Source organism: Elephas maximus, chromosome 1, assembly GCF_024166365.1.
Source record: "Elephas maximus indicus isolate mEleMax1 chromosome 1, mEleMax1 primary haplotype, whole genome shotgun sequence".
Classification (NCBI taxonomy): Eukaryota; Metazoa; Chordata; class Mammalia; order Proboscidea; family Elephantidae; genus Elephas; species Elephas maximus.
Genome location: NC_064819.1, coordinates 70,788,536 through 70,816,373, shown reverse-complemented (window position 1 = coordinate 70,816,373; position 27,838 = coordinate 70,788,536). Strand labels below are relative to the sequence as shown.

The 27,838-nt window shown below is 38.7% G+C and overlaps 1 protein-coding gene across 2 annotated transcripts in view; it reads left to right on the top strand.

Moving 5' to 3' along the window:
* DCDC2 (doublecortin domain containing 2) overlaps positions 1-25,186 on the top strand; it is a 225,937-nt gene extending 200,751 nt beyond the window's left edge. For both annotated transcript variants that reach the window (XM_049884887.1, XM_049884884.1), the window contains exons 10-11: positions 16,113-16,415; positions 20,114-25,186. In XM_049884887.1, the coding sequence (XP_049740844.1) occupies positions 16,113-16,415; positions 20,114-20,218 (408 nt within the window). In that variant the 3' untranslated portion in view covers positions 20,219-25,186. The remainder of the gene's footprint in view (positions 1-16,112; positions 16,416-20,113) is intronic.
* The last annotated feature ends 2,652 nt before the right edge of the window (positions 25,187-27,838 follow it).

The window sequence follows — 27,838 nt, the reverse complement described above, 5'->3', positions numbered from 1 at the left end:
GATTATGAGTATGGCTAAGGATAAATTTCTAGGTTAGAAATAAAGTTCTCTCAATTTTGAAGGCATTGTGCAATTATTCTTCCATCCAAAATGGCTTTGAGAAGTTTGGTGCCATTCTGTTCCCTGAACCTTTGTAATTAACCCTTTATCCCTCCCTGGACCTTTTAGGCTCATTTATTTGTTCCTAGTTTTCTGAAATTTTCTAATGATGTGCCTTGATATAGGTCTTTTTGCTTCTTTGCACTGGGTACTCAGTGGGCCTTTATGTCCTGGAAACTTTTGTTTTTCATTTGTGGAAAAAATTATTGAATTATTTCTTTAATCCTTTTCTTCTCTCCACTTCTCTATTCTCTTTATGAAAGTCCAAGTTTTTGGATATAGGATCTTCTTGCCTGATTCTCTAATGGTCTCTCCTACTTTCTATCTCTATGGATTTTTTTTCTATTATCTGAGAGATTTCCTCCACTTTTATCTTCCTTCTATTAATTTTTTTTGGCCTTCATATTTTTAACATCTAAGAGCTCTTTCAGAATCTCTGAATGTTCCTTTTTATAGCATTCTATTCTTGTTTTATGGATGTGATATCTTCCCTTACCTCTCCAAGGATTAATGCTATATTATTTTAAACTTTGTTTTCCTGCATTTTCTTTGTTTTTTCTGAGTTTATTTTTTTCTGTTTATGTTTTGATCTCTGTTACTGTTTTAGAGGTTTTCTTGGTTGTCTGGTTTGATTTTAGAGTGAAGCATCAAGGAAGCTCTATGCAAATAGGGGGCCCTGGTGGTGCAGTGGTTAAGAGATCAGCTGCTAACCAAAAGTTGGCAGTTCAAATCCACCAGCTGCTCCTTGGAAACCCTATGGGGCAGTTCTACTCCATCCTGTAGTGTCAATGTGAGTCGGAATCAACTTGAGGACAGTAGGTATGTACATAGGCAGAAATCATCAGATTGGGGCAGTTCCACTTTAGGGTGATTGGTTTAAGCCATTGCATTGACAAACCCCACAAATTTCCAGTGTCTGTAAGCTTTTTTTCTTTTGGTATGGTCTGTTTCCTCAGAGAAGAATTTTTCACTCTCTTGCCTGGGTGGTATAAACCTGGTTGTTAGCATTTTGGGATCTGACTTTAGGAATGGGGCATGGGAGGCCCTTACCATTAAGTAAAGAGATTTATTCTCCTTGGTTTCAGTATAGTGCCCTTGTTCTCAGCTGTGACTGGGTCCAGTTTCCCTATAGTTAAACATCTCCAGGGAATAAGCCTATATTTTTTCAAGGGTAACATAGGAGACCTTGGAGTATATCTGCTTCTTTTTAAAAACTTTAAGCCAATCTTTTTTTTTTTTTTTTTATATTGGACAGTATTTGGTTGTAATCCTTATGATTTTCACTGGTTAATTTTTAGAAGTACATCACCAGGCTTTTCTTTCTAGTCTCCAGTAGTCTGGAAACTCTGCTAAAACCTTTCCAAGACCATGCTGATATTTGAAATACCAGTGGCGTAGCTTCCAGGATCACAGTAACACGCAAGCCACCACAGTACAACAAACTGACAGACAGGTGGTGATTTCAGAATGTAGAAGCTTGCTTCTTGGCTTCCCCTTCCTTCAGGCTCAAATGTCAGCTTCCTTGGGCTGCTCATTGGCCCCACATCCATCAGCTTACTGTTTCCCAAGTTTTGTGGATGTTATTTCCTTTTTAGGTTTCTGTGTCCCTGTGGGTTCATACCTTATTAAATTGCCTTCATTGATATTTTAGAAGAGTATCAGTAGAGAGCTAAGAAAAAATATTTGTTCAATTTGCTATGTTTAACTAAAAATCACTTCTATACTAATTCGTCAGAGAAAAAACTAAGCTATCTTCATAGAATCTACAGTGGGCATGGCAAAATGGCAGCCTGCGACCAACTCCTCTAAGGGAGACTCTTCTTTGGCTGGTACAAGGCTTACAATATCTGAATCTCCTTACCTGGACCAGGTACTGCTCACTTCCCCAAAGGCTGAAGCTCTCCCTGTTGTCTAATACCTGTCCAGAATCACACATTTGCATTATCTGCCTGGCCCCTGGTGGTAGGTATTTGAGCTTGTGGTTATGGTCTACACACATAGAATATAATGCCATTTTAAAGAATCTACAGGTTTGGTTAGTGGGTACAGCCCACTAACTGAAAACAGGAGCTTTGAAATCCAAATATGCCCGTTGCCATAGTTCTGTCCCCCATGCCCTGATTTGGTGTCATCTACCTGCTCCTATGGAGAATCAGCAGCCACCTGCAGCTTCTCTTGGGAAGGACAAGCAAAATAAAGATCTTCTTAGTGTTACTTTTCTCTGTGTAAAATCAAATACACAGAAAACTAATGGAGGCTGCTTCCTTTGACAGAACTCCAAATCTACCTCAAATAAATCTATTTATTAAATATGAATTATGTTTAGAATGAGACAGGAACTTGCTCTAAATTTCTCATTTTGCCATTGAAGAAACAATCCCCCCCACAGTGGGGAAGCCATTTGTGCACAAACACACAGCCTGTCAATGGTGGAGCCAGGAGAGGAGCCGAGGGGTCCTGGCTTCCGGTACTCTCCCCTAAACGCCTCAGAGTAGGAAATGCGGGAGATTAAAACCACAAAATCAGTTGCCATCAAGTCGGCTTCGCGTTTCAGTGGCTGATTTTTCAGAAGTAGCTCACCAGGCCTTTCTTCCCAGGCACCTCTGAGTGGACTCGAGTCTCTACCATTTCAGCTAGCAGCCTAGCATGTTAAACATTGGCACTACCCAGGGACTCCTGGGAGGAGATTAGAGGCTTCCAATTATCCCATAAACAGCTACATATTCTGTCTGTGCAGAGGACCACTGAGCCTGCCGGCCTTGAACTGAAAGGAATTACGCACAAACAGCATACTCACCATATCCTCTTAGCGACTCATCTCCATCTTCGGTGCTATAAGCATCGTATACAACCCCAAAAGTTAAGGCGAAGATGATCAGAGTTCTTAATTTCCCCTCGCAGCATCCACGAAGCTTTCTGTGTCACTGTGTTTGTCGACTGTGTTTAATTGATAGAAATGACGTTAAACATTAAAAAGTAGCCCTCAGGGATTTCTGATGTAAATAAGAGAAAATCAACATTTGCTTCTAAAGTGAGAAAATTTAGTGGGGAAATTTTTTTCAAACAAAGAGTAAATGTTCTCATGCTAAATAAATAGAAATTTTCAATGTATTATATATTCTCGGATGGGCACCACAGGAACTTGTGGAACGGGAATGGGCCTTGGTGAGCCAGCTTTCAGCAGGCACTGGCTTCTCTCAGCTACTGTCCTTATAGGGTCACATCCCTGAATGGAACCCCACATTTTAGCAGCTCTTTGTACCTCGAAACCACAGCAAAACCTTTGTCTCTGAAAGTAAGCCGCTGAAAGCTGAAAACAAGAAGCAGCATTTTGCTATCATGAAAAATTGAAACTGATTATTTCAAAACACCTCATTCAACTTGGGTTGGAGATGATTTTAGTTGCCATGGGAACAGAAATACAAACAAGTGTGATAACATGTGTACTTTCAATGTCTGGGTCTGAGCTCAGCCATAAAATCCACAGAAACCTCCACCCCAAAGCCTCTAACGAATCCATGTTTTCCCAAATTTCAACTGTGTCAAACATTACCTGGACAAACGGACATCTAAGGTAGTCATTTCTTTCTTTTTCTGGTTCTGATCTCCAATTTCTAGGTCTAGTATATTTCAGCGTCCTGGTGGCGCAGTGGTTAAGAGCTCGGCTGCTAACTAAAAGGTCAGCAGTTTGAATCCACTAGCCACACCTTGGAAACCCTATAGGGCAGTTCTACTCTGCGCTATACCTGAAGCTGTCGCTGTCGAGTCGATTCTGACTTACAGCAACCCTATAGGACAGAGTAGAACTGCCCCATAGGGTTTCCAAGGAGCACCTGGTAGATTCGAACTGCCAACCTTTTGGTTAGTAGCGGTAGCTCTTGACCACTGTGCCACCAGGGTTTCCACTCTGCCCTACAGGGTACAGAGTATAGGTCAGGGAAGGAGAATTGATAGGTCAGAGTGAGGAGGAAGCTTGGGTTGGTTAAGTTTGGTTAAGTAGAATGTCTTGATTAGACAGTTCTAACTTGTGCCCTTGTCTTAGAGAACAAAGGTGTTAAACATTAAAATATATCCCTCAGGGAATTCTGATGTAGCTATAAGAAAAGGTGACATTTACTCCTAAAGTGGGTGGGACCTGAGCTGTAGTTCCTGTTTAGATACCTTTCCCCATTTCTGGTTTTTGCTGCTGCTGAAACTGTCAGAGGCGCGATCTGCGTGTGAAGTACAAGTCATTTGGGCAGCCCCATCTGTCTGTGCAAATGCCTTCCAAGTAGTTGATGCTTTTGCTATTTTGTGGCTCATTTCCATCTGATTTCCATATTCCATCTTCTTTCCTCTTACCACTGAGGAATCCTGAGTTAACCTTAGTAACTGCGTGAATATTCTCTAGAAACCCTGAATACTTACAGTTCCCCCTGAGCCGGCCCCACTAAGATGTAGCCAGAGATAATAGCTACCAGACCTTTTCTGTCTTGCCATATGAATCAACCATTTTCTCAGAATGTCAGTTTTACAAAAATAAGTAGCAAGATATGTGGGTAAGCAAAACTCGGGCAAAATGCGCTTGGAATGCCAAAGCCGGCATTCCATCACGTTAAGGAGAAAATCTGGTATCACTTTGCTAATAACACATGTAAAGAATAATTACTTATGATAAATAATGTGTTTTTTGAAAAGTGGAAGCCTTGACTTTTTTTTTTTATAAAAAAGTCTGTTATCTCAGAATGCATATTATCTGTCATCCTCAACGGCTGTCATAAATCTGGTGGCACGCTGGCTGTTCTTGATGTCAGAGAAGCTATGAGGCTGGAATCCTTGAAGTTTAAATGACTTTTGTGCTCATTGTTATAATCTTATGTACATCAGTTTAATGAGTATATAAAACCAAAAAACCAAACCCACCGCCGTCAAGTCACTTCCGACTCATAACAACCCCACAGGACAGAGTAGAACTGCCCCATAGAGTTTCCAAGGAGCGCCTGGTGGATTTGAGCTGCCGACCACTTGGTTAGCAGCCGTAGCACTTAACCACTATGCCACCAGGGTTTCCAAAACTAGGCTAGAGTAGAATGAATATCCTTTTTTGACTCCAGTGAAACATAAGAATTGTGCTTCATACAGAAAATAATGTAACTCAGTTACTCGGAGGTGTGAGCTGTATGTGAAATTTCAGGAAGGAATGTGTTTCTCGAAAAAACAATTTGTACCTAAAAACAGTTTCTCTTAAAATTTTTGTCACACATTGACTAAAATGTGATGTAAATGTTTTGGTTTGGTTTGGTTTTAAATGTCAGGGGAGAAGGTTTTAAATACGGGTAAAAATACCTTCCTGACTTGTTGCCTTTGCAATGATGTGCCCCTTCTATTCTAATCTGACTCTTAAAAAACAGTGACATGGTGATGCAATTCGAAGAAATCTCCTAGAACTTTCTTTATGGCCTCAAATCATTCTGGCAGCAGTCAGTCGTTCTATTTTTCTCCTGCTTTCAATAAATCATTGATATTTTTAAAGAGAAAATATATTCTTCATTTAAAGACTTTTATTTTAAGCCATTATTACAATGATAAATTTTAACCAAAAATGCTTTTTTAAGTGGTGGATTTATGACCATCTCATGTTATATGTCCTATAGAGTCGCTCTGAGTTGGAATTGACTCGATGACAATGAGTTTTTGGTTTTCATGTTATATGTGGCTTAGAGCCTTACCACATAACGTGTTATCTGTGGACCAGTGGCAGCAGCATCACTATTGGAAATGCAGAGGTTTAGAAATTCTTAATCAGAATCTGCATTTAACAAGGTCCCCAGGTGACAGAGAAGCACTGGTTTAGAAGACACTAGGGTGGAAGCAATGATTTCCAGTTAAGAGTTGAGTTTGCAATATTCTTCCCTGGGAGATGCAAATGGTTAGGCACTTGGCCACTAACTGAAAGATTAGTGGTTTGAATCCACCCAGAGGTGCCTAGGAAGAAAGCCTGGTGATCTACTTCTAAAAGATCACAACCATTGAAAACCCTGTGGAGCACTCTTTGAGTTGACAATGACTGGTTTGGTTTTGTTTTCTTAACACATTATCTTGGGGAAATAGTTTTTACAGTCCACTTATACTGGTGAGAGTTTGGGCAAGTTTACCTAGCTTCTTATGCTTTAGTTTCCTTATCTGCAAAAGGGGATAATAACAGTATTTCTCTCCAGTAATTGCTATGAGGTTGGTTTAAATTTCATTATGCATATGAGGTATATTGGGCATAGTGCCAGGTACCAGGGAGTGCTCAATAAACATGAACGTCATCATCATCATCAGTACTTTACTGAAGTTACATATTATGCCTGGCTTTTTATCTGTAGGAGGCACATTTGTGTTTAATTCAAGACAACACATATGCAAGGCCCTGTGTTAAACCTGGCTGTAGACACAAAGATGCACAAGAAAGAGACCTTGCCTTCCAGAAACTTCCAGAAGATCTCCTTAGAGCCTAGCTTGATATTTTCCCAGTATCCCATAATTATTCCAAATAATTTTTTGGGAGGGTGTCTGTTGTTGTTGGAAGCCCTGGTGGCATAATTGTTAAGAGCTATGGCTGCTAACCAAAAGGTTGGCAGTTAAATCCACCAGCTCCTCCTTGGAAGCTATATGGGGCAGTTCTACTCTGTCCTGTAAGATTGTTATGAGTCAGAATCAGCTTGATGGCATTGGGTTTGGGTCGTTTTTTTTTTTTTTTTTTGGTTGTTGTTGGGTGTTGGGTGCTGTTGAGTCATTTCCTACTATTGCAACCCATATGACAGAGTAGAACGGCCCCATAGAGTTTTCTTGGCAGTAATATTTATGGGAGCAGATCATCAAATCTTACTCCCACAGAGCTCCTGGGTGGGTTTGAACTGCCAACCTTTGGGTTAGTAGCCAGACTCTTAACCATCTACTTGGTAATAATTCACATTCAGTATTTTCCTATTACACGTAAATGGGGATTAACTGCACACTGTGATTAAACCAGTTACTGTTGAGCCAATTCTGACTCAAGGCAACCCTGTATGTGTGTCAAAGTAGAGCTGTTCACCACAGGGGTTTCAATGGCTGGTTTTCAGAAATAAATCATCAGGCCTTTCTTCCTTTCCTCCAAGGAGCCTCTGGGTGGACTGAAACCTCCAACCTTTTGGTTAGCATCCTGGTGTGAGCCTTAGTCATACATTAGGGGAAGAGCTTATCCAGGTGCCTGGTTACCATGGTAACCAGGTGATAATTATGGGGGCCCTCTGTCCTTCAATGGAACGCGTGTTTGTTATTTTTATGATGCAGACGAAAGACTTTGTCATCCACTGGTTGTATAACCCTTGGCAAATTGCTTGACTTTTCCTTAGGCTCAGTTTCCTATTCTATGCAAAGGGGATAATAATGCTTGCCCTTCCAGTTGGGAAGATGACATGGAGAAGTTCTTTGAGAGCCATAAAGAAAAAAAAAAAAAAAAAGGCAAATCCACTGCCTCTTAGTCAATTCCGACTCATAACAACCCTATAGGACAGAGTAGAACTGACCCATATGGTTTCCAAGAAGTGTCTGGTGGATTCAAACTGCCAACCTTTTGGTTAGCAGCCATAGTTCTTACCCACTATGCCACCAGGGTTTCCTTGGAAGGCATAAAGTGCTATCTAAATGTCTATTATACCCATAACTAGCTACCATCAACTAGTCATTCAAAATGAACATAAAGTCTTGTGTTACCTAAGTGCATATACTAATTTATGGAAATTACTCTTGTTTGGTATCTTTTGCCGGCACATTTGTGTTACTTTTGGAAGTAGGCTAGCAGTGCAGAAACAGAAAAAGTTATTGGTTGGTAAATTTGTCACGGAAAATGCATACCAGGAAACTTGCAAGCAAAGAATAAACATAACTATGAGCAAGGAAGCAAGGGAGCAAGGTCATGCAAATGAGACCTGACCACCTTAATGGGCCAGAAGTTGCGCATCAGACTGCATTGAGACCGTATTAGTCAATAAGGGCAAGAGGATTGACAAGTGTCTTAGTATCATTTTTTGTTTGTTTGTTTTCATGTGAATGAGATTTAGAAGTGTACTGCTCTACATGGAAAATACTGGCAAACCATGTACTAGAGTTTCTCGTCAGACAAGACAGCTCCTTCTCTTCAATGGCAAGAAAGTTGTAGTGATTACAGTAATCAACGTGTATATACCTTGTTTGGTTTACATATATCTTTTACATAAATGATCTCATTTGTTCTTAACAACAATCCTGCAAGACCGTTATTGTCACCCTCAGCTTCCAGAGGGGACTCTGAGGCCAGGTGAGGTGACTTCACTGATCTGAGGCTGAACCAAGATCCTACTCTCAGCAGGTGCCTTGTTCTGCACGATGTATTTTACATTTGCCAGTTGATTTCACAATTGCAGAAAATGTCAGCAGACACAAATCTTGTCCTGGACTCTCCAGTGATGTTCTCCAGATATGATCACAATCCCTTGGGGGTTGTGTTAGAATTGGTTTTGTAGAGAGGAGAAGCAAAGTCAAAGTCATGGATGGGAGCTCTGCTTCTCTTTACTGTGAAAGTATAGTGTGACCAGCCCTGGAGAGGAAGAAGTTTTTTTTTTTTTCCTTCCTGTTTCTCTTCTATCTTAGCTTACTAGGGCTGCTGTAGCAAAATACTACAAAATAGGTGGTTTTGAAGAACAGAAATTTATCATCTCACAGTTCTGGAGGCCAGAAGTCCACATCAGGGTATCGGCCATGTTGATCCTTCTGAGGGCTCTGAGTGAACCACTCCATACCTCTCTCCCTGTTTCGGGTTTCTGTCAGCAATCATTGATGTTCCTTTGCTTTTGGTAGATGTATCTTCACATGTGTGTGACTCTGTCTCTATCTGTTCGCTTCTTTTATAAGACATCAACTCAGAAGGGATTAGGACCCACCCTACTTCAGTATCACCTCATTATCTTAGCTCGTAACAAAAGAAAAACCGTATTTCCAAACAAGGTCACTGTATAATTTTTTTAGTGTTGCTGTAACAGAAAAACCACAAGCGGGTGGTTTTAAAGAACAGAAATTTACTTTCTCAAAGTTTAGGAGGCTAGAAGTCCAAATTCAGGGCACCAGCTCCAGGGGAAGGCTCTCTGTCTGTGGTTTCTGGGGCAAGATCTCTTTCAATTTCTGTAGACCCAGCAGCATTTCTCCATTCCTTGGCCATCTCCGTGTGGCATGTATATTTACCTCCATTTGTGCTTGCTTGTCTCTGTGCCAAATCTACTGTTTTTAAATCTTAGAAGTGAGTAGGTTTAAGAAACACCCTACGCTGATATGGCTTCATTAACAGAACAAAGAAGAAAACCCATTCCCAAATGGAATTACATCCACAGGCATAGGGGTTAGGGTTCCAACACATTTTTTTTTTTTTTTTTTTTTTGGCCACAACTCAATCCATAACAGTTACATTCACAGATACAAAGATCAGGACTTCAGCATATTTTCTTGGGGACACAATTCAATCCATAATCTTCTCCTTCTTCCTCACTTTCTCAAGTTAAATTTGTAATTCCTTACTCTTACCTTCCCTGTTGGTATCCCTATTTTTGTTCTCTCCACTCCTCCCTTTTGGCTGCCATGTTCACTTTTCTCTGTTTGAATTGTAACAGTATCAGATGATCTTGGTAAGGTTCTTTGAGGTGGGGATGGACATGGGCTGGAGTGAACATGACATTACCCACTCCATGAGCTGCATGTGATGTCTGGCCAGCTTGAACTGGTACCACCCACCCAGGTGGAGCTATCTATCTGGGCAAAGGTTCAGAACCACTTGAGAATTTTGAGGGAATTAAAGAATTGCAGTTTTTTTTAGGGAGGGGCACTTATTAAAATATGATGTGGCTATCTAATAAGTAAGGAGCCCTGGTGGCACAGAGGTGAAAGTGCATGGCTGCTAACCAAAAGGTCAGTGATTCGAACCCACCAGCTGCTCCTTGGGAGACAGATGTGGCAGTCTGCTTCCATAAAGATTTACAGCCTTGGAAACCCTATAGGGCAGTTCTGCCCCGTCCTATAAGATCACAGTAGGTTGGAATCAACTTGATGGCGATGGATTTGCTTTATCTAACATATATTTTTCTGGGACTTTTTGTATTTTAGCTTTACTAGTCAACCAGTTGGCACTGAGTTGATTCCAGTGCACGGTGACCCCAAGCATGTCACAGTAGAACTGTTCTCTATAGGGTTTTTGATGACTGATTTTTTTGGAAATAGATCACCAGACTTTTTTCCAAGGGACCTCTGGGTATACTCATTCCTCTAACCCTTTCAGTTAGCAGCTGAACAAGTTAACTGTTTGCACCGCTGAGAGACTCATTTTAAGTAAGCTGATATTCTCAGATACATTCACGCATTCATTCAGCACCACCCTTGACTTTTTCCTAAGAATCACCAGGTATTTTCTGAAAGGAAGCACTTTCTACCTGGGACAAGGGAGGTGACTACCAAGAGTCAAATTGTGGAATAAAGCAGGGAAATAATCAGGAGTTGGTCCATCGGTTAAGTGGCTCATTCTGTGGATATTCTTAGCAGACCAGAGAGAAGGTGCCACATAGCTGTCCCTGGTGGTCAAGAGTTCAGGCATGTAACACTTTTTTATGTTTTACTGAGGTAAGATTCTCATAATGTAAAATTATCCTTTAACCATCTTAACTTGCACAAGTTCATGACATTTAGTGCCTTCCCTGTGTTGTGCAACCATCACCTCTTTATTTAATTCCAAGACACTTTCATCACCTCGTAGCCATTAAGGCAGTCACTCCCCATTCCCCCCTTTTGCCAGCCTCTGGCAACCATTAATCTTCTTTCCGTCTCTATGGATTTACCTGTTCTGAATGTTTCATATTAATGAAATCATGCAATAGGTGACCTTTTGTGTCTGGCTTTGCATATAGCTCTTCAGTGCACAAGGAGCCCCGGTGCTCGGCTGCAAACCAAAAGGTTGGTGGTTTAAACCCACCAACCTTGGGGCTGGTGGTTCCATAGGAGAAGAACCTGGCCATCTGCTCCCATAAAGATTTCAGCCTAGAAAACACTGTGGAGCAGCTCTGCTCTTACATGGGGTTGCTGTGAGTTGAAAACGGCACCTGATAACAATGTTAGTGCACTACCTGACTCGCAGGGCTGGGCTTCTGGCTATGAGAGGACAGTAGCCACAGTCCTGCTGATGGCCTCCTGAGAACCTCATTCGCCTGAGTAAATTCTCCTTTGTGAGAATCTTACTGCAAGTGTTGGGTATCAGTTCTGAGTTGTGTGAGAAATACCAGATTCCTCTTCAATAGCTTTCCTACAGAGAGAGAAGGAGGAAGGGGGTTGAGAAGTGTGCAGCTTGTTCCTTCTTTGCCTCTTGGGTTTCCTTTGCTCCGTAAGAATAGCTCTCTCCCACGATGGACACCCACCCTCTTGTGAAAGGAATGCTCTCTTTTACTTGTTTGCTGGCCCTCATCATGGTATAGATTTTATCTGTGTGTGCGTATGGGTGTAAAACCCGGTGTTGCTTCTGGGGATGATTTGATTGATGTATACACTGGAAACATCTTTAATAATTTAATGTCTGCTTCAAAGGAGATTACACCAAAAAGCACATTGCTTTTCATTTATTCATTACAGGTCTGTCATAGCAGCATTTTTTTTGCCCTGAATTTCAGTGGCGTAGTAATAATAAATTTGGTTCCAGACTCAGGATATTTTAAAGGATTATAAACCTTTTAACTAATGTTACTGTCTTATTTAAATTGATCAAATTGGTATTTCAGCACCATAATCTTGCATTTCTTCAAGTTGAGTTAACCAGCTGTGGCTTCATTTGATTTCTGCTGAAATAGCTGTCCCTGGAAAGTCTAATAGAAATAATGGGATGAAAGCATAATATGGCTTGTTAGTAGGGGTGGTAATAATGGTGAAGAGGACAGAAGGCTGAATTTAGGGCTGGATGTATTCAGCTTTGGTGTCTTCTTCCTTTGGAAGAAATTAGAGCATGGTATATGAGTCCTTTGTATTAAAAGGAGGAAAAGTGTATATGTGTATGGGGATTGGGGTGAGGGAAGGGCTACGACTGAGAAGTATAAAATTAAAAACTGAAAAATAACACATAATCATTTTGCAATTTTTAGGTATAAATCCAGATTCTAAGAAAGCAAAACAGACCTTTTCCTACTTAGAAGTGGTTCCCTTAGGAGGCTTTAGCGAGCTTTTATAATGTACTATCAGAGTGGCAAGGAACATGTAATTACTTAGATTCTTGAATAATTATAGTCAATTGTGAGCTTTCTCTTATGATAACATAGAACAAAATATTAATGTAATTAATTAGAATCAATATAACATAATGCAATTAATGTATATATTAGTATAATATAATTAATGGGTATATTAATACAGTGTTAATACAACATAAAGAATATAACAAATATAATAATAATACATTTTTTAAGTTAAGAAACACCGTGTGATTTTCTTTTACAACCAAAACCAAAAGCTTCTCTGAATAAGGCAACTTTAGGCACAATAAGAATCAAAACCATTTCTAGGAGAGTGATTTACAATTATCCAATTTTCAAAGGTAATTTAAAAAGAAGTCTGCTCTTATTGGCCATTACTGTTGCAGTATTTCTGGGTTTTTGTTATGTGCTTGTTGTGGATTGAATTATTTCCCCCCCGAAAACGTGTGTATCAATTTGGCCGGGCCGTGATTCCAGTATTGTGTGGTTGTCCTTCATTGTGTGATTGTAATTTTATGTTAAAGAAGATTGGGGTGGGATTATAACACCCTAACTAAGATCACATCCCTGATCCAGTGTACAGGGAGTTTCCCTGGGGTATGGCCTGCACCACCTTTTACCTCACAAGAGATGAAAGGGAAGCAAGCATAGAGTGGGGGACCTCATACCACCAAGAAAGCAGTGCTGGGAGCAGAGCGCGTCCTTTGGACCTGGGGTCCTTGCGCAGAGAAGCTCCTAGTCCAGGGGAATATTGATGAGAAGGCCAACAGAGAGAGAAAGCCTTTCCTTGGAGCTGATGCCCTGAATTTGGACTTTTAGCCTGCTTTACTGGGAAGAAATAAAATTCTCTTTGTTAAAGCCATCCACTTGTGGTACTTCTGTTATAGCAGCACTAGATGACTAACAATCTTTATAATATTCCCTCCCAAATTAGACCAAAAGTCTTTAATAGAAATCCAGAAACGTTTTGTCCACAGCGACTTTGTAGACTATAACTACATGAATAACGAGAGTCGACTGTATGTCTTTCTTACCCACTGTCCTCTGAGCTCATTTAGGTTGCTCACATTAAAAAAAAAAAGCAAAAACCAGTTGCCATCGGTCACATGGTGACCCCGTGTGTTTCAGAATAGAACTGTACCCCATGAGGTTTTCAATGTCTATGACCTTTTGGAAGCAGATTGCCAGGCCTTTCTTCCAAGGTGCCTCTGGTTGGATTTGAACTATCAACCTTTCAGTTAGTAGCTAAACATTTAACCATTTGTGGCACCCAGCGACTCTGGTCTCACAAATCTCTCGCCTTTTCTTTTACTTTTTTATGGCAAATCCACCTTCTCTCCTGAGTTTCTGCCCTGCATTCAGCCTGCCTGAGGGCCTCCCCCTGGCTGACCAGGATCCAACACTGTTTGACATTAAGTATCTGGTTGAAAATTCGAACTACCTGTTTCACTGGACTGTTGTTTAATCTGCATGATGCCAAGCACTGTGGTTCTCAGAATACCTTAAGAGCAATTAATTATTCTTCCTGCATTTTTAAAAGTGCATCCTTGGTATGATATAATAAAATTTGAGACTTTTTTTCTGACAATATAGGAATTTCTAGTTCCACCTCTTTCCTCTTCAAGATGATATTGTGTTGAATTTTATCTGAACTTTTTAGACTACTCTCTTTTATTTTCTTTCTTCTGTACTTCCCAGGGTACCCTGGTTGCACAGTGGTTAGGAGCTCAGCTGCTAACACCAAAAGGCAGGTGGTTTGAAAACCCACCAGCCGCTCCACTGGAGAAAGATGGGACAGTCTGCTTCTGTAAAGATTTATAGCCTTAGAAACCCTATGGGGCAATTCTGCCCTGGCCTATGGTCACTATGAATCGGAATTGACGGCAGTGGGTTATTTTGGCTTTATAGTTCCCAAACTGAGGGCATTATATATTAACTTTTACCCAAAAACACCCATTAGTGGTCCCATGACAATTATCTGGGCAATTGGACTTGCAGAGTTGAAAGGGAGGTCATTTTACAGAGGCTAGAAGATTAAGTAACTTGCCTAACGTCAGACACCTAGGAAGAGGCGGGTCTGGGATTCTAACAATAGAACAAATCTTGTGTTCTTTCTACCTTATCATTTCTAAAAAACCATTACCTTGTTGGGGAAAATGAAGAAATATGATAGCTCCAGAAGAAAATGTATCACAACAGTTGGGAAAGGTTTGTAATGTTTTTTAGGATCTGTGATGTGCCAGGTACTGTGCTAGGCACTTTATATAACGTACCTCATTTTTTCCATCATTTATTTTTTAATTAAAAATCTTAAATTATTTTTGTTTTTTATTGTGGTACTTTTATATGTAACAAAATATGCCGTTTCCACACTCTTTATAAACTATAAATTATTTAATCTCCACAGATGTTTTATTAATGTCATGGATTGAATTGCATCCCCCCAAAATATATGTCAACATGGCTAGGCCGTGATTCCCATTATTGTGTGATTGTCCACCATTTTGTCATCTGATGTGATTTTCCTATGTGTTGTAAATCCTACCTCTATGATGTTAATGAGGTGGGATTAGGGGCAGCTATGTTAGGCGGGACCCAATCTACAAGATTAGGATGTGTATAAGTCAATCTCTTTTGAGATATAAAAGAGAGAATCAAGCAGAGATATAGAGGGACCTCATACCTCCAAGAGACAACAGCCAGGAGAATAACACATCTTTTGGACCCGGGGTCCCTGTGCTGAGAAGCTTCTAGTACAGGGAAAGATTGATGACAGGACCTTCCCCCAGAGCCTACAGAAAGAGAAAGGCTTCCCCTGGAGCTGACACCCTGAATTCGAACTTCTAGCCTCCTAGACTGTGAGAGAATAGATTTCTCTTTGTTTAAGCCATCCACTTGTGGTATTTCTGTTATAGCAGCACTAGATGACTAAGACAATCATATTCCCATTTGACAAGTGGAGAATTTGGAACTCACAGAAGCTAGGTAACAGCCAGTAAGTGCCTGGCCAGGACTTGAACCTGTGTCTTTCTTCCTCCAATGTGTTGCCTCTGGAATTCAGCATCCTGCAGATTTACATGTATCCAAATAGCAGTAAAAATGCCTAATTGCAGCTTATAAAATATTTTAGCATTCATTAGTTTTATAGAAAGGACATAGTTTCTTGACCTTGGATCTACTTGACAATTGATTTTTTGTTTTTAGCGATATATTGTCAGCTGTTTTAGGCATTGTGTGGAGAGTTTTCCACACTCTATATCGGAAACCCTGGGTTTATATCCTGGAGCTGTCGTGCTTAGAAGTAAGGATATAATCTTTCCACAAAGACCTTTATTTACCTCACCTTCTTTTTTTTTTTTTTTCCTGGGCTAGACACTCCCAGTCATTGGCCACAGGACTCTGTGGTTCAGTTTCCTGTCTGGCATGAGGATTAGGAGCATTGGTTCTGGAGTTACATGCTTAGTTCGAATCCTGGCTCTTCCACTCATATGCATTGGGACCTGTGGCTAGATACTTAGTAAGGCTGTACCTTAGTTTTCTCATCTGTAAAATGGGAATAATATCAACTTCATGGGATTGTTCTGAGGATTAAAGGAGAAATCACACAGTAGCTACTCCATAAAGATTAACATATTATACACTGTAAAGTACTCTGCAAATATAAAGAAGTTTTACTTGACTGTAATATAATAATTATTGCTTTATTATAATGCTCCATGGAAAAGTTTCGATTATATTTCTTACTTTTAATTTCAGAGGCCAGCAGAAATAGTAGACGAGGAAGAAGATGGAGAGAAAGAAAATAAGGATACAGAACAGAATGATTTTTCAGGAATGAATGGTGAAGTTGATGATGAAGAAGTTCAGGAGGCTACAGATGACCCTGAGCAAGCCAGGGAGACTCTGGATCATAGCGAGGAGGAGCAGGCAGGTCCTGCTTGTGTAAATGGAGGCACTGATGAAGAAAACGGCGAGGAACTGGACCAGGTTAATAATGAGCCTCAGCCTGAAGTGGACGAGGAGAGAAAGTCTCAAGGAGTTAGCAGTGGAGAGGATGAGGTATTTCTATTACTTTTGCTCACTTGTGTGTGTGCATGAATTTATGGATATGGGTGAGTGTGTGTGCACGTGTGTGCACATGCGTGCTTACGAAATCATTTAAGCATGTAGGACTTGCATTTGAAACAGTGAGTAAGGAAGAATCCAATACCATTTACTTGTCTACGTTATTTAAATCAGCTAACACGTATTGTCATCTGTTAGTTCACATGCCTGCCTGCCTGCCTGTCTATCATCCATCCATCCATCCATCCATCCATCCATCCATCCATCCATCCATCCATCCATCCATCCATCCATCCATCCACCCACCCATCCATCCATTTCCTACTCACTCTACAAAAAAATTTACAGAAGCTTCTAAGAACATATACAATAAAAGAAAGAATTATGAATAAGAAATAAAAGTAAGTTAAAGTGAGGGAAGATACAAACTAGAGAAGAATATCAACACCAGTGAGAGTAAAAAGATTGGAAACCCTGGCAGTGTACTGGTTAAAGTGCCATGGCTGTTAACCAAAAGGTCTAGTTTGAATCCACCAGGCCCTCCTTGGAAACTCTATGGGGCAGCTCTACTCTGTCCTATAGGGTTGCTATGAGTCGGAATCGACAGATGGCAATGGATTCGGTTTCCTTTTTTTTTTTTTTTTAATATCTATGAGTGACTTATTTGCTTTCTAGAGGTATTACATGCTAGCTTGCTTGGCCCTTCTTACATGGGTTAATTTAATTAAGTGTTCAATATACTGGGAACTTAATAGTATGCAGTTCTATTATATATATAAAGAATAAAGAAATACGTGGCAAAACCGCCCACCACTGACCCGAAAGCAGGATATTCTCAAGTCCTGGCTTTCTCCCATGGGATAGATGAAGTTCCATGGTGATGAAAGTGAAACAATTGCTGTCAGGCTGGAGTCTCATAGCATCATCTGAAGGCCGGATGTACTCCATAGCTTTCTCACTTCTGCTTATTCCTTGAGGCTTCTCCATAAGGTTAGGGCCCATCTCTCTCAAGGCAGTAACCCCTGACACCCACTATGATGAATGGCATCTTCTCAGCTATTTTATTTTGCTTGGAAGATCAAGTTTAGTTAGAAATACAAAATATTCTTGGGGTCAGGTTACGATGACCAGTACAAAATTATCTGTAATCCACTGATAATTTACCACTTACAGGAAAACATTCTTAACATTTTAATGAAAATACTCAGCGTGCCTTTCGCTTTCTTTCTCAAGGTGAGATAATCATAGTCTTAGTCTATAAGAATTCCCCATGTGTAGTTCTCTGTTGAGCCCTGGTGGCACAGTGGTTAAGAGCTCAGCTGCCAACCAAAAGGTCAGCAGTTTGAATCCACCAGCTGCTCCTTGGAAACTGTATGGGGCAGTTCTACTCTGTCCTGTAGAATCAACTCGACAGCAATGGGTTTGTTTATTTATTTATTTATTCGTTTTTAGTTCTGTGTAGTTATTTAAATTTAACTAAAAATTGGATCTTGAAATCATTGGTAGCTAAAATAAAAATAAAAACCCATGGGATTCTTTTTCCCTTCATGTGGGAAAAAAAAAAGTTTCTGAAGGAGAGAAAAAAAAAATTTCTGAAGGGACATAGAATTCATTGTCTAAGGGAGTCACTTAGGAAGCACAGTGATGTAGGAGGACAGCGTTTTCAATGTCATTTATATGGCAACTGCAATAGTAGATTTCACGTAGCTCTTTGTGGTAGTGGCCTTCGATGAAAGTTCACAGCATGAAACCAAAGTATAATTTTATGAGGGAGCCAGTTAGGAAGGTCCAAATATGCATTTTTCCAGTGGTCTAGCTAAAGCAATGTCAAAACCTAAAGTAGATTTTGTAGAAGTGAAGGATTGGCTGTCCTTCATCTTCCAAAAATATATCTTTTAAAAATAGGCCTTCAATAGGAAGTGAGCATCAGTCAAGATCAATGTTACGTAATTTGGCAAGGGCTTGAAGTAAAAAAATATATATATATATATATTTTTTTTTTATTAAAAAAAATTTTTTTTTTTGAAGTACAGGAGTTCATGGTATATATTGGGAATGACTCCAGCAGATTCATGGGAGCTCAAATGAGCAAGTGCCCTATATATGGCTAGTTAGGAATTTTAAGAACTATACGAATATATAGCTAGTTAGACAATTTAAGAAATGTACGAATGCCCAAAATGGTACATTTACCCACAATGAGATTTAATGTTATTTGACTCATCTCTTCTTATAATGAGAATATCTTTATCCCTGTTCTCCCTAAAGTATAAGCACAGATATACTTTAAGCAAACCAAATACATGAAAAACCAGATGTATATGAATTGTACATTAGAAATTAGCAATTAACTTTATAAAAATATTTTTATATATTGACTCAAAATTTAGTTTACCGTGTAATACTTTCTTACATGTTACGTGTCTTATGCAAAGTAAGAGATGATTGTAGGAAAACATTGGGGAACACACAGCAAATACACAATTGACTTTTATTGAGCTTTTACTATGTTCTAGATGGTATTCGAGACATCTCACAGGATAACATCATGAAATGAGATGTAGTTCCAGAAGTATTTTTTTCTCTTTTTTACAGCATAAAAGGTGGACTGGAGGGTGGGGGACCTGGAGTTCCTGTTCTGTTGTCCCCCAGACTGGTGGCCCTGGTGGGGCTGTGGAACCTCCGAGACTCCATGGAGTAGTTTGTAGACCATGGAATTCTAATCTCACCGCCCTCAATTTTCAGTCTAGTGGGGGAAAGACAAACTGTAAAGGAGACAATATGAATAATAACATGTAAGAAGTCCAGGTGGCAGGGACAGTAGTTGCATTTGAAGAAACACAGCCTCTGCATTTTGATCTCCTGCCCTGCTCTTACCAAGTTGTTGTTGTCGATGGCTGCTGTGGAGTCAGCCGCAACTTACGGCAACCCCACGCACAGTGGAGCGAAGTGCTGCCTGGTCCTGCACATCCCCATGATCAGTTATGGGTCGGACCGTTGTGACCCACAGGGTTTCACTGGCGGGTTTTCAGAAGTAGATCACCAGGCCTTTCTTCCTAATCTGTCTCAGTCTGAACACAGTGCTGAATCCTGTTCAGCATCATAGCAACACACAAGCCTCCACTGACGGATGGGTGGTGGCTGTACTTGAGGTGCATCGGTGGGAATCAAACCCCAGTATCTGGTGCGGAAGGAGAGAATTCTAACACTGAACCACCAACGCCCCCTTCTCTGCTCAAGTATGGTGTCATACTTGCAATGGTTTTGTGAATTCCAGAGAAAACTAAAATTAGAAGAGAATCAGGTATGGGCTAGATTAAGGCGATAAAAGGTGGAATTGCTGTATTTTTCTCTTCCCTTTTCTCTGAAAATGCTAAAACGGAAAGTATAAATATGTTGTTGAAAGGAAAAACTCAAAAAATTGAGGAAAATAAAGCTGGAAGTATAAGAAATGAATGTGTGCCCCTAAAGCACATACTGGATTATGGTTGCAGAAAGGGATCCTGTAAAAGGAAGTGTTGAGAATGGCAAGTCCACCAGGCAATGACGGACTAAAAATCAAAGGGAACCCAGGAACTGTTTCTGGTTGAATGTTTATATGACTGATTAAATGGAATATTGAGTAATTTTGTCCCCATGTTTTATTACCTTTGAAGTCTAAAGTGTCTTTGTTTTGATTTCTTTTCCTCCAGACTGAACTAGACCCTCAAAGACCGCCAAGGCCGGAAGTAAAAATCACTAGTCCACAAGAAAATGATAACGATGAACAAAACAAGGACTATGCTGTTGTGGCATAGATGGTTTTAAAAAGGGAGACTATATGGATTATAAGAAAAATGAAGGGTTGTAATACTTGAACAATAAGCATACAGTTATTGCTAAACATAATGTGACGATATGATTGCATTCTACCTATTGCATTTTAAAATTAGTGGCTGAAATGAAAGACTAGATAATCTCTAATAGCTACTAAAAGGAAAGTGACTTATTTTTATGGTGTGTTTTTAAAAGTCATTAAAAAAAAAAATAAGGGACTGAGGGGAATTTGTGCTGGAAGACAGTTGGTCCCTTGTCTTTGTAAAGGATGAAGAGAATAGGACCACTCCTACTGCATATTGTAAATTTATAGGCTAGATTATTGCGTAGATGGCATCTTATTTTAAAGCCGTCTATGAAGGCATAGAATTTTAAAGAAATGGTATTAGGAAAGCATGTAATATTTTCATAAAGCAATAAACTCTTGAATGAACAAATTGCAATTTAGTTTCAGAGATAATTTGAAGACTGAAACATTTCCATTAACTTGTTAATATTCTTTTCTTTTCTTCCTCCTTAGCCAAAATCTGCCTTAAACAAACTGAAAAGACAGTTCAGGGGATTCATTTTGGAAGGAGGAAGCCTTCATTCAGAGTGTTAGTAGTTACTGTGGTCAGGTCCCTCCCTTAAATGCTTTCCTATTTAATACTCAAAACTTTAATGGCACACACTCAGGAAGGAATTATGAAGGAAAAATCTAGCCTATCTGGCTGGCTTGCAAATTCTGGTATCCTATGGATTTTCACGTATCCAGTCTACTTTTACCAATAATATTCCTCTCTTATCCCTCATGTTATTGGTATTAGAAAACTCGATTTTGATCACTCCAAAATTGAATTCTCTGCAGGTTTTACCCCCCCCCCAAAAAAACAAAAGGCAATGTAATAGGAAGAAAAAAGTAGGTTATATGAAGAGTTTTTCGCTGCTCAATTTCACTTGCTTTCTGCTTTTTTTTTTTTTCTGCTTTATTTCTATTAGGATTGTTTTGCTCATATTTTTACCCCAAGGGATACCAGCAAATATTTATTTTCATGGCTGGTTGAAGTGAGATGAAACATCTAAGTAGATTCCTTTCTATATAGTTATAAGCTATTTGTGAGAAATTGTTGAAAAAAAGTTTAAAAATTGTCCTAATGAAACCAGTTCCTAATGACATATTTTGTGGGCTGATTAAATTAAGTTACTATTGCCTTGTTAGGTATTTATCGGGAAAAATATAATTCATTAGTTTTGTTTTTTTTTTTAATTCTTAAGAGATGATGCCATTCTTCCTTAAATATAGAAATAATTTATTTTTCTCATATTAAAAAAATATTCTTGTTATAAAGAGGCTGTACCTTTTGAAATTTTTAACTTCTAGTGTTTTCATAAGATTCATTATTAACCAGAAGTTTAAAAGCTTTTTCCTTTCCAGGTTTTATAACCAACCATAGACTCAAAGCATTTGGCAGTTATAATAAAGCACTTAATAATGCTATAGAAATCAGTTGTATTTTCCTTAGAAGCTAATTTAATATTTTCAACAAATAGGAAGTATAAGTGGAGACAATAATGTTACAGTGTTGGAAAGAGATAATGATAGAGCATATTAATCTGGGAGGATTAATTGTAAATGGGATACTATATTTCTAGCATGAAATATAGATTCTGCTTTCTACTGGTAAGTGTATTTTTTCAAATGGGATGCTATAAAGCACTTGTGGTCTACAGGGAACAGTCTTGTATTGCTAGAGAAACAGGCCAACTGGTCTATTAAAGTTAAATTCCCATACCCTTACCAATTTTAATAGCATATGAAAATAAGCAATTAAATATAAGAAATTATAACTAATTATCAAGATGATTCCCTTTTCCTTCTTTCATAAAAAGTTTTTCACCTTTCTTTAATAAATATATTCTTTGTTTCTCATTTTTCCACCTAATCCTTTCTCATTTTACTATAAAGCTAAAGCTTTAGGGAACTCTTTTAGAGACATTTCCAGGATGCATATATTAAATATTCTACAAAAAAAAAAAATGTTTGGTCTTTCATTCAGCATCAAGAAAGTAATAGGCCGCGATAAGTATAGCATAAAGTTGAAAAGATGAGGGTATATTCTTCTATTGTATGTGTGTGTTTTCCCACTCCTCAACAAGATATAACTGTGACCTACCTTGAGGGGGTGAATTACAATTCATCACGTTAAAACATTTTGCACACGTATATTACTAAAAAGCAATAAATAAATAAGATATGGCATCTGACCAAGAAAAAATCATTAGCAAAGAATTAACATTTGGACATCACTTTGGAGATGACTTTAACATGAATCATGAAAGTTAATTCACCTCCCAGATGTAGAAGTTTTCTCCAGGGAATGATTTTCTCCATGACTGACAGAAAATGAGACTTTCTGACAGATTTGGGGGCCATTTATGAGTGAGCCAGAAGAGATTTTTTTTTTTCCTCATTCAACAATTCATACACAAATTGTTTTCTGGCATTGGTTGCAATCACCATGATGTGTCAACATTCTCCCTTCTCCACCCTGGGTTCGCCATTTGCATTTGTCCCTTTTTCCTGTCCCTTCCTGCCTTCTCATCTTTGCTTTTGGGCAGGTGTTGCCCATCTGGTCGCCTTTACATGGCTGAGCTAAGGGGCATGTTCCTCACGTGTATTATTTGTTTTATAGACCTGAGTAATCTTTGGCTGAAGGGTGAACTTCGGCAATGACTTCAGCTTTGAGTTAAAAGGGAGTCTGGGGGCCGTGGTCTCAGGGTTCCTCCAATCTCTTGTCAGACCAGTAATCCTGGTCTCTTTCTGGTGAGTTTTAAAGAGGAGATCTTGGTTGGGCTTCATGCATTGCTTTATAGAGAGATGCTGTGAACAGCTTTTATGTAATAACCAATAAAATGCTTTAAAATGTTAGTTCTTGTGATGCTGTATACATGTATTTCATAGTTATAATTTTAGGTAACTATTTTCCTAAGCTTAATTGGATTATAACGCATTTACAAACACTGTTTTGTTAGTGGCAGAGCAAATAAAGAAGGTTTTACCTAAAGCCACTTTTATCCTAAAGACATTTCCCCTGGATTAACTTCCGTTAAAATAGCTAGCGAATTCCTGTGGATTTTCAGTAATAAAATATGATAATATTTCCATGATGTGATTTTTTTTTAAATTGTACTTTAAATGAAGGTTTACAGAACAAACTACTTTCACATATCGTTTTATGACACTGGTTAACAACCTCAGGGCATCGACACTCTCCCTTCTCAACCTTGGGTTCCCTATTACCAGCTTTCCTGTCCCCTGCTCCCTTGTAGTCCTTGCTCCAGGGTTGGTATGCCCCTTTGGTCTTGTTTTGTTTTATGGGCCTGTACACTCTTTGGCTGAAGGGTCAACCTCAGGAGTGGCCTCATTACTGAGTTGAAAGGGTGCCTGGGAGCCATACTCTCAGAGTTTCTTCAGTCTCTGTCAGGTCAGTAAGTCTGGTCTTTCTTTTTGTCTTAGAATTTTGTTCTACGTTTTTCTCCAGCTCCATCCAGAACCCTCTATTGTGATCCCTGTTAGAGCAGTCAGTGGTGGTAGCTGGGCACTATCTAGTTGTACTCAGTCTGGTGGAGGCTGTGGTAGATGTGGGCCATTAATCCTTTGGACTAATCTTTCCCTTGTATCTTTAGTTTTCTTCACCCTTCCTTGCTCCCAAAGGGGTGAGACCAGTGGAGTATCCTAGATGGCCATTCACAGGCTTTTAAGACCCCAGATGCTACTCACTAAAGTAGAATGTAGAACATTTTCTTTATAAACCATGTTATGCCAATTAAGCTAGATGTTCCCTGGGACAATGGTCCCCATAGCCCTCAGCCCAGTAATTCTGTCCTTCAGGGAGTTTGGATGTGTCCTGGAGCTCCCATGACCTTGCCTTGGACAAGTTGTGCTGGCTTCCCCAGTATTGTGTACTGTCTTACTCTTTACAAAAGTTATCAGTTATCTATTGACTATTTAGTGTTTTTCCATCCCCACCCCTCCCCTCCCTCGTAACCATCAAAGATTGTTTCTTTTTGTATGTAAACCTTTTCATGAGTTTTTGGAGTAGTGGTCTCATACAATATTTGTCCTTTTGTGATTGGCTTATTTCACTCAGCATAATGCCCTCAAGATTCATCCATGTTATGAGATGCTTCACGGATTCACTGTTCTTTTATTATGTGACCTTTTACTCACTATTTTCTCTAGGGCCATAGGAGGACTTTTTACTTATTAAAAAAATTTTTTTTCTTATATTTTGGGCACAATATTAGAATGCCAGACTCATAAGAAGAGTACAATACTATCATGCCTCCTATTTTATTCTGAAAGTTTTATTTCCTGCCGTAGTTATTTAAAGAGCAGGCCATCCCATAGAAATGTGGTGGTGTGGAGTCAGTCCAATATAGATAGAACAGAATATGAACCCATGCTAATATGAAATTATTCATACTAATGCCTATAAACCAACATCCTTAAAATTTACATACAAGTGACCTATCTAATACACAAAGCTCAATCACCTTTGAAAAATCTGTGTGTTTAAAATTGGGACACCCTTTCAGCTCAGTAATGAAGTCACTTCTGAGGTTCACCCTTCAGCCAAAGATTGGACAGGCCCATAAAACAAAATAAGACTAAAGGGGCACACCAACCCAGGGGCAAGGGTAAGAAGGCAGGAGGGGACAGGAAAGCTGGTAATAGGGGACCCATGGTAGAGAAGGGAAAGTGTTGACGTGTCGTGGGCTTGTTAACCAACATCATGAAACAATATGTGTACTAAGTGTTTAGTGAGAAACTAGTTTGTTCTATAAACCTTCATCTAAAGTACGACCGAAAAAAATAAAATTGGGGCCACAGGACGATAACAAGGCTTGTTTATGTTGTTAACTGACTCTTCTAAATAAATAGGCCTACTCTTTCATTATTTTGCTCAGTAAGTAGCAATAGCAAAGTAAAAAATCTATCTATATATATATATAGATTAAATGCTAAAGAGAAAGCATCACATCTGAAACTGTTGCCGATCTGAACAGCAATATTATATGTGTAAATATTATATATCTATTACACAGAGGCACTCACACACTTTAAAACATTCAGAAGAGGCCTCATCATGGCCAGCGTTATCCAATAGACTAAGGCTCTTGGGTAAAGGTGAGAGAAACAACGCATTCAAAACGTGGAGAGGAAATGCTAAGAAATTAACGTCTATCATGGTGCTTGAAAACTTGATTCCTGGAGACTTTAACAGAGACTTAACATACTTCTCAAAATAAGAAAGCTACCAGCATTTTAATGAAGAATTTATTCTAGGGATAGATGTTAAACAGTTTTTTTTTTTTTTAATGTGAGAAGCTATAAGATATATATATATTTCCTGAAATAAATACAGAGCACAGATTTTGTCATCAGCCTTAAGCATCATATACTTTAGGTAGAGAGGGTTTCGTACCAACATAGGCTCTGCTGAAAGGTTTTTATTACTGTTTATGAATGTGTAGGTATGATTTACGTGAATGTATCCAGGACTCCTTTTGGTACCAAGCAGCCAGGTGCACTAAAAATAAAAGGCTGACTTATTAGTCCAGTAGTTTAAGGTTCAGATTCAGTGCAGAAGCTCTTTAGCATTCTTGTGTGAATGCACTGTCCCCTGGGAATGGAACTTTTTTTTTCTTTTTAAGTTAGTCTGCTTTTTGGGTGCAATGAATACATATAGTTCTTAGTTATCAAATATTGTTTTTTTTATAACTACCATAAGATTTTTGCCTTTGTTCAAATGCCCTGGTAATAGATGGGCCTGATTTTTGTTGTTACCACATGAAATTTGTGTATCTCCTACCAGGTTATCTGAGTGAATCAGATGGAGGATGAAAGAGTGTTCCCATACGTTTGAGGAAAAATATATATTGTTTTTGAAAAGGCATAACTCCTTATAGGAGGTGGTGAATTAGGAAAACTAAAAAGTATCTGGATAACCATAAAGCATTTATATAGTCAGAGGTAGCTGATGGACCTTCAACAACTTAAGCCAACAACAACTTATCTTGAGCCTATGAATGGGACCAAATAAATTCCATCAGTTCCATCAGCTGTTCCATCAGCTTAAACCATATAGCTTAATGGAGTGTTTCAGTTATTGTCACATATGTAATGACATACGAATAGGGAATGACAGTAATCAGTTTTAGAAATTTAGGGAAAGCCTATATGTATATTTTTCTGCTCAATATTTTCCTGTGCCTTAAACCTTTAATATGTACAATGATAATGGGCAATTATTAATGTAAGTAAAGAGTAAGTTGAGCTCATCATTTTATATGGTTTATTGTGTTTAGAATTTACTTGTGTAAGAAAAATGATTCTCATCAAATTATGACCATTTAGGTTTTTACTTCTGTATCAGCGCTCACTCTACCATGCAAAAGTTTCCTGTATCTTGAGTAAATCGACCCATGTTTTAGATAATTAAAATGTGTTTGGATGGTTTATTGTTTTTGTGTGAGGCTATGTTGCTCATAGTTCATGTATTTTAATCCTTTGCATGACACTTTTTACAAACACAATAGAAACTTTTTGATTTAAACCATGTGGAAATTCAGCACATTAAAAGTTATTTCTGTTTCTATTTGAATGGATATTAAACTTCATTATGTAAAGAAAATTTTTTACAGCTTCATTTGCGTGTTGTATAGTTGATGAAAATTTTATGTGTATTTCAAACAAATCATTGTTTTTTGTTACAGAAACACAGGTCCAGAATTATTACCACAAATAAATTTATCTTTAAAAATAGAGATGAGATTACACACATTATACACATTTTGTATACATATAAAATTCACAGTTTTAGAGGCGTATTATGAGAGATTGATTAAAATTCTGCTTCATTCTGTGGGATATTCACTGCTTTGATGCTATTGAATTGAAGTAGCTTTGTTTTTCCCTCCATGTTTGAGAAACAAAAACAGTTAAGCAAAAGCATTTTGTTTTCTTTCTACTTAATAAAAAAAAAAATGTATCATTTGGGTACCATGTCTAAGGAGAGTACATTGATGTACCTCTTCAACGCATGACGTACCTCTTCAACGCATGACCAGTATATCTCTGTTATTCCGTTAGCAACAAAAAGGGCTTCTAGAATGCCAGAGTCCAATCTCTGTAGACTACATGGTTAACTGGCATTTGAAACTTTCCAGAATCAACAGTGACTACAATTTCTACAAGGTATTGTGAAATTGCTAGCATACACTTATTATAAAATACTTACAAAAACACACTTATAACTTTCCTACAGGTTTCTAACTGATTTTTCCTGCTTTAATGGGTCCCTAATCTACTACATCATTGTACAGGCCTCTCAAATGCCCTCAAAGTCAAATTCAATTTCCCATTAAAAAGACAAATGATAGAGCCATGTCCTGCACTTTTATCCATTGATTTAACAAATTCATTATTTTGCTAATAATAAAAGTGATTTTGAAAATGCAAAACAAATAAACCAACAAAAACCCTACATTAAGTACAAAACTAGCTGAGGCAACTCCACTTGTATTGTTTGTTAGGTGCCATCAAGTCAGTTCTTACT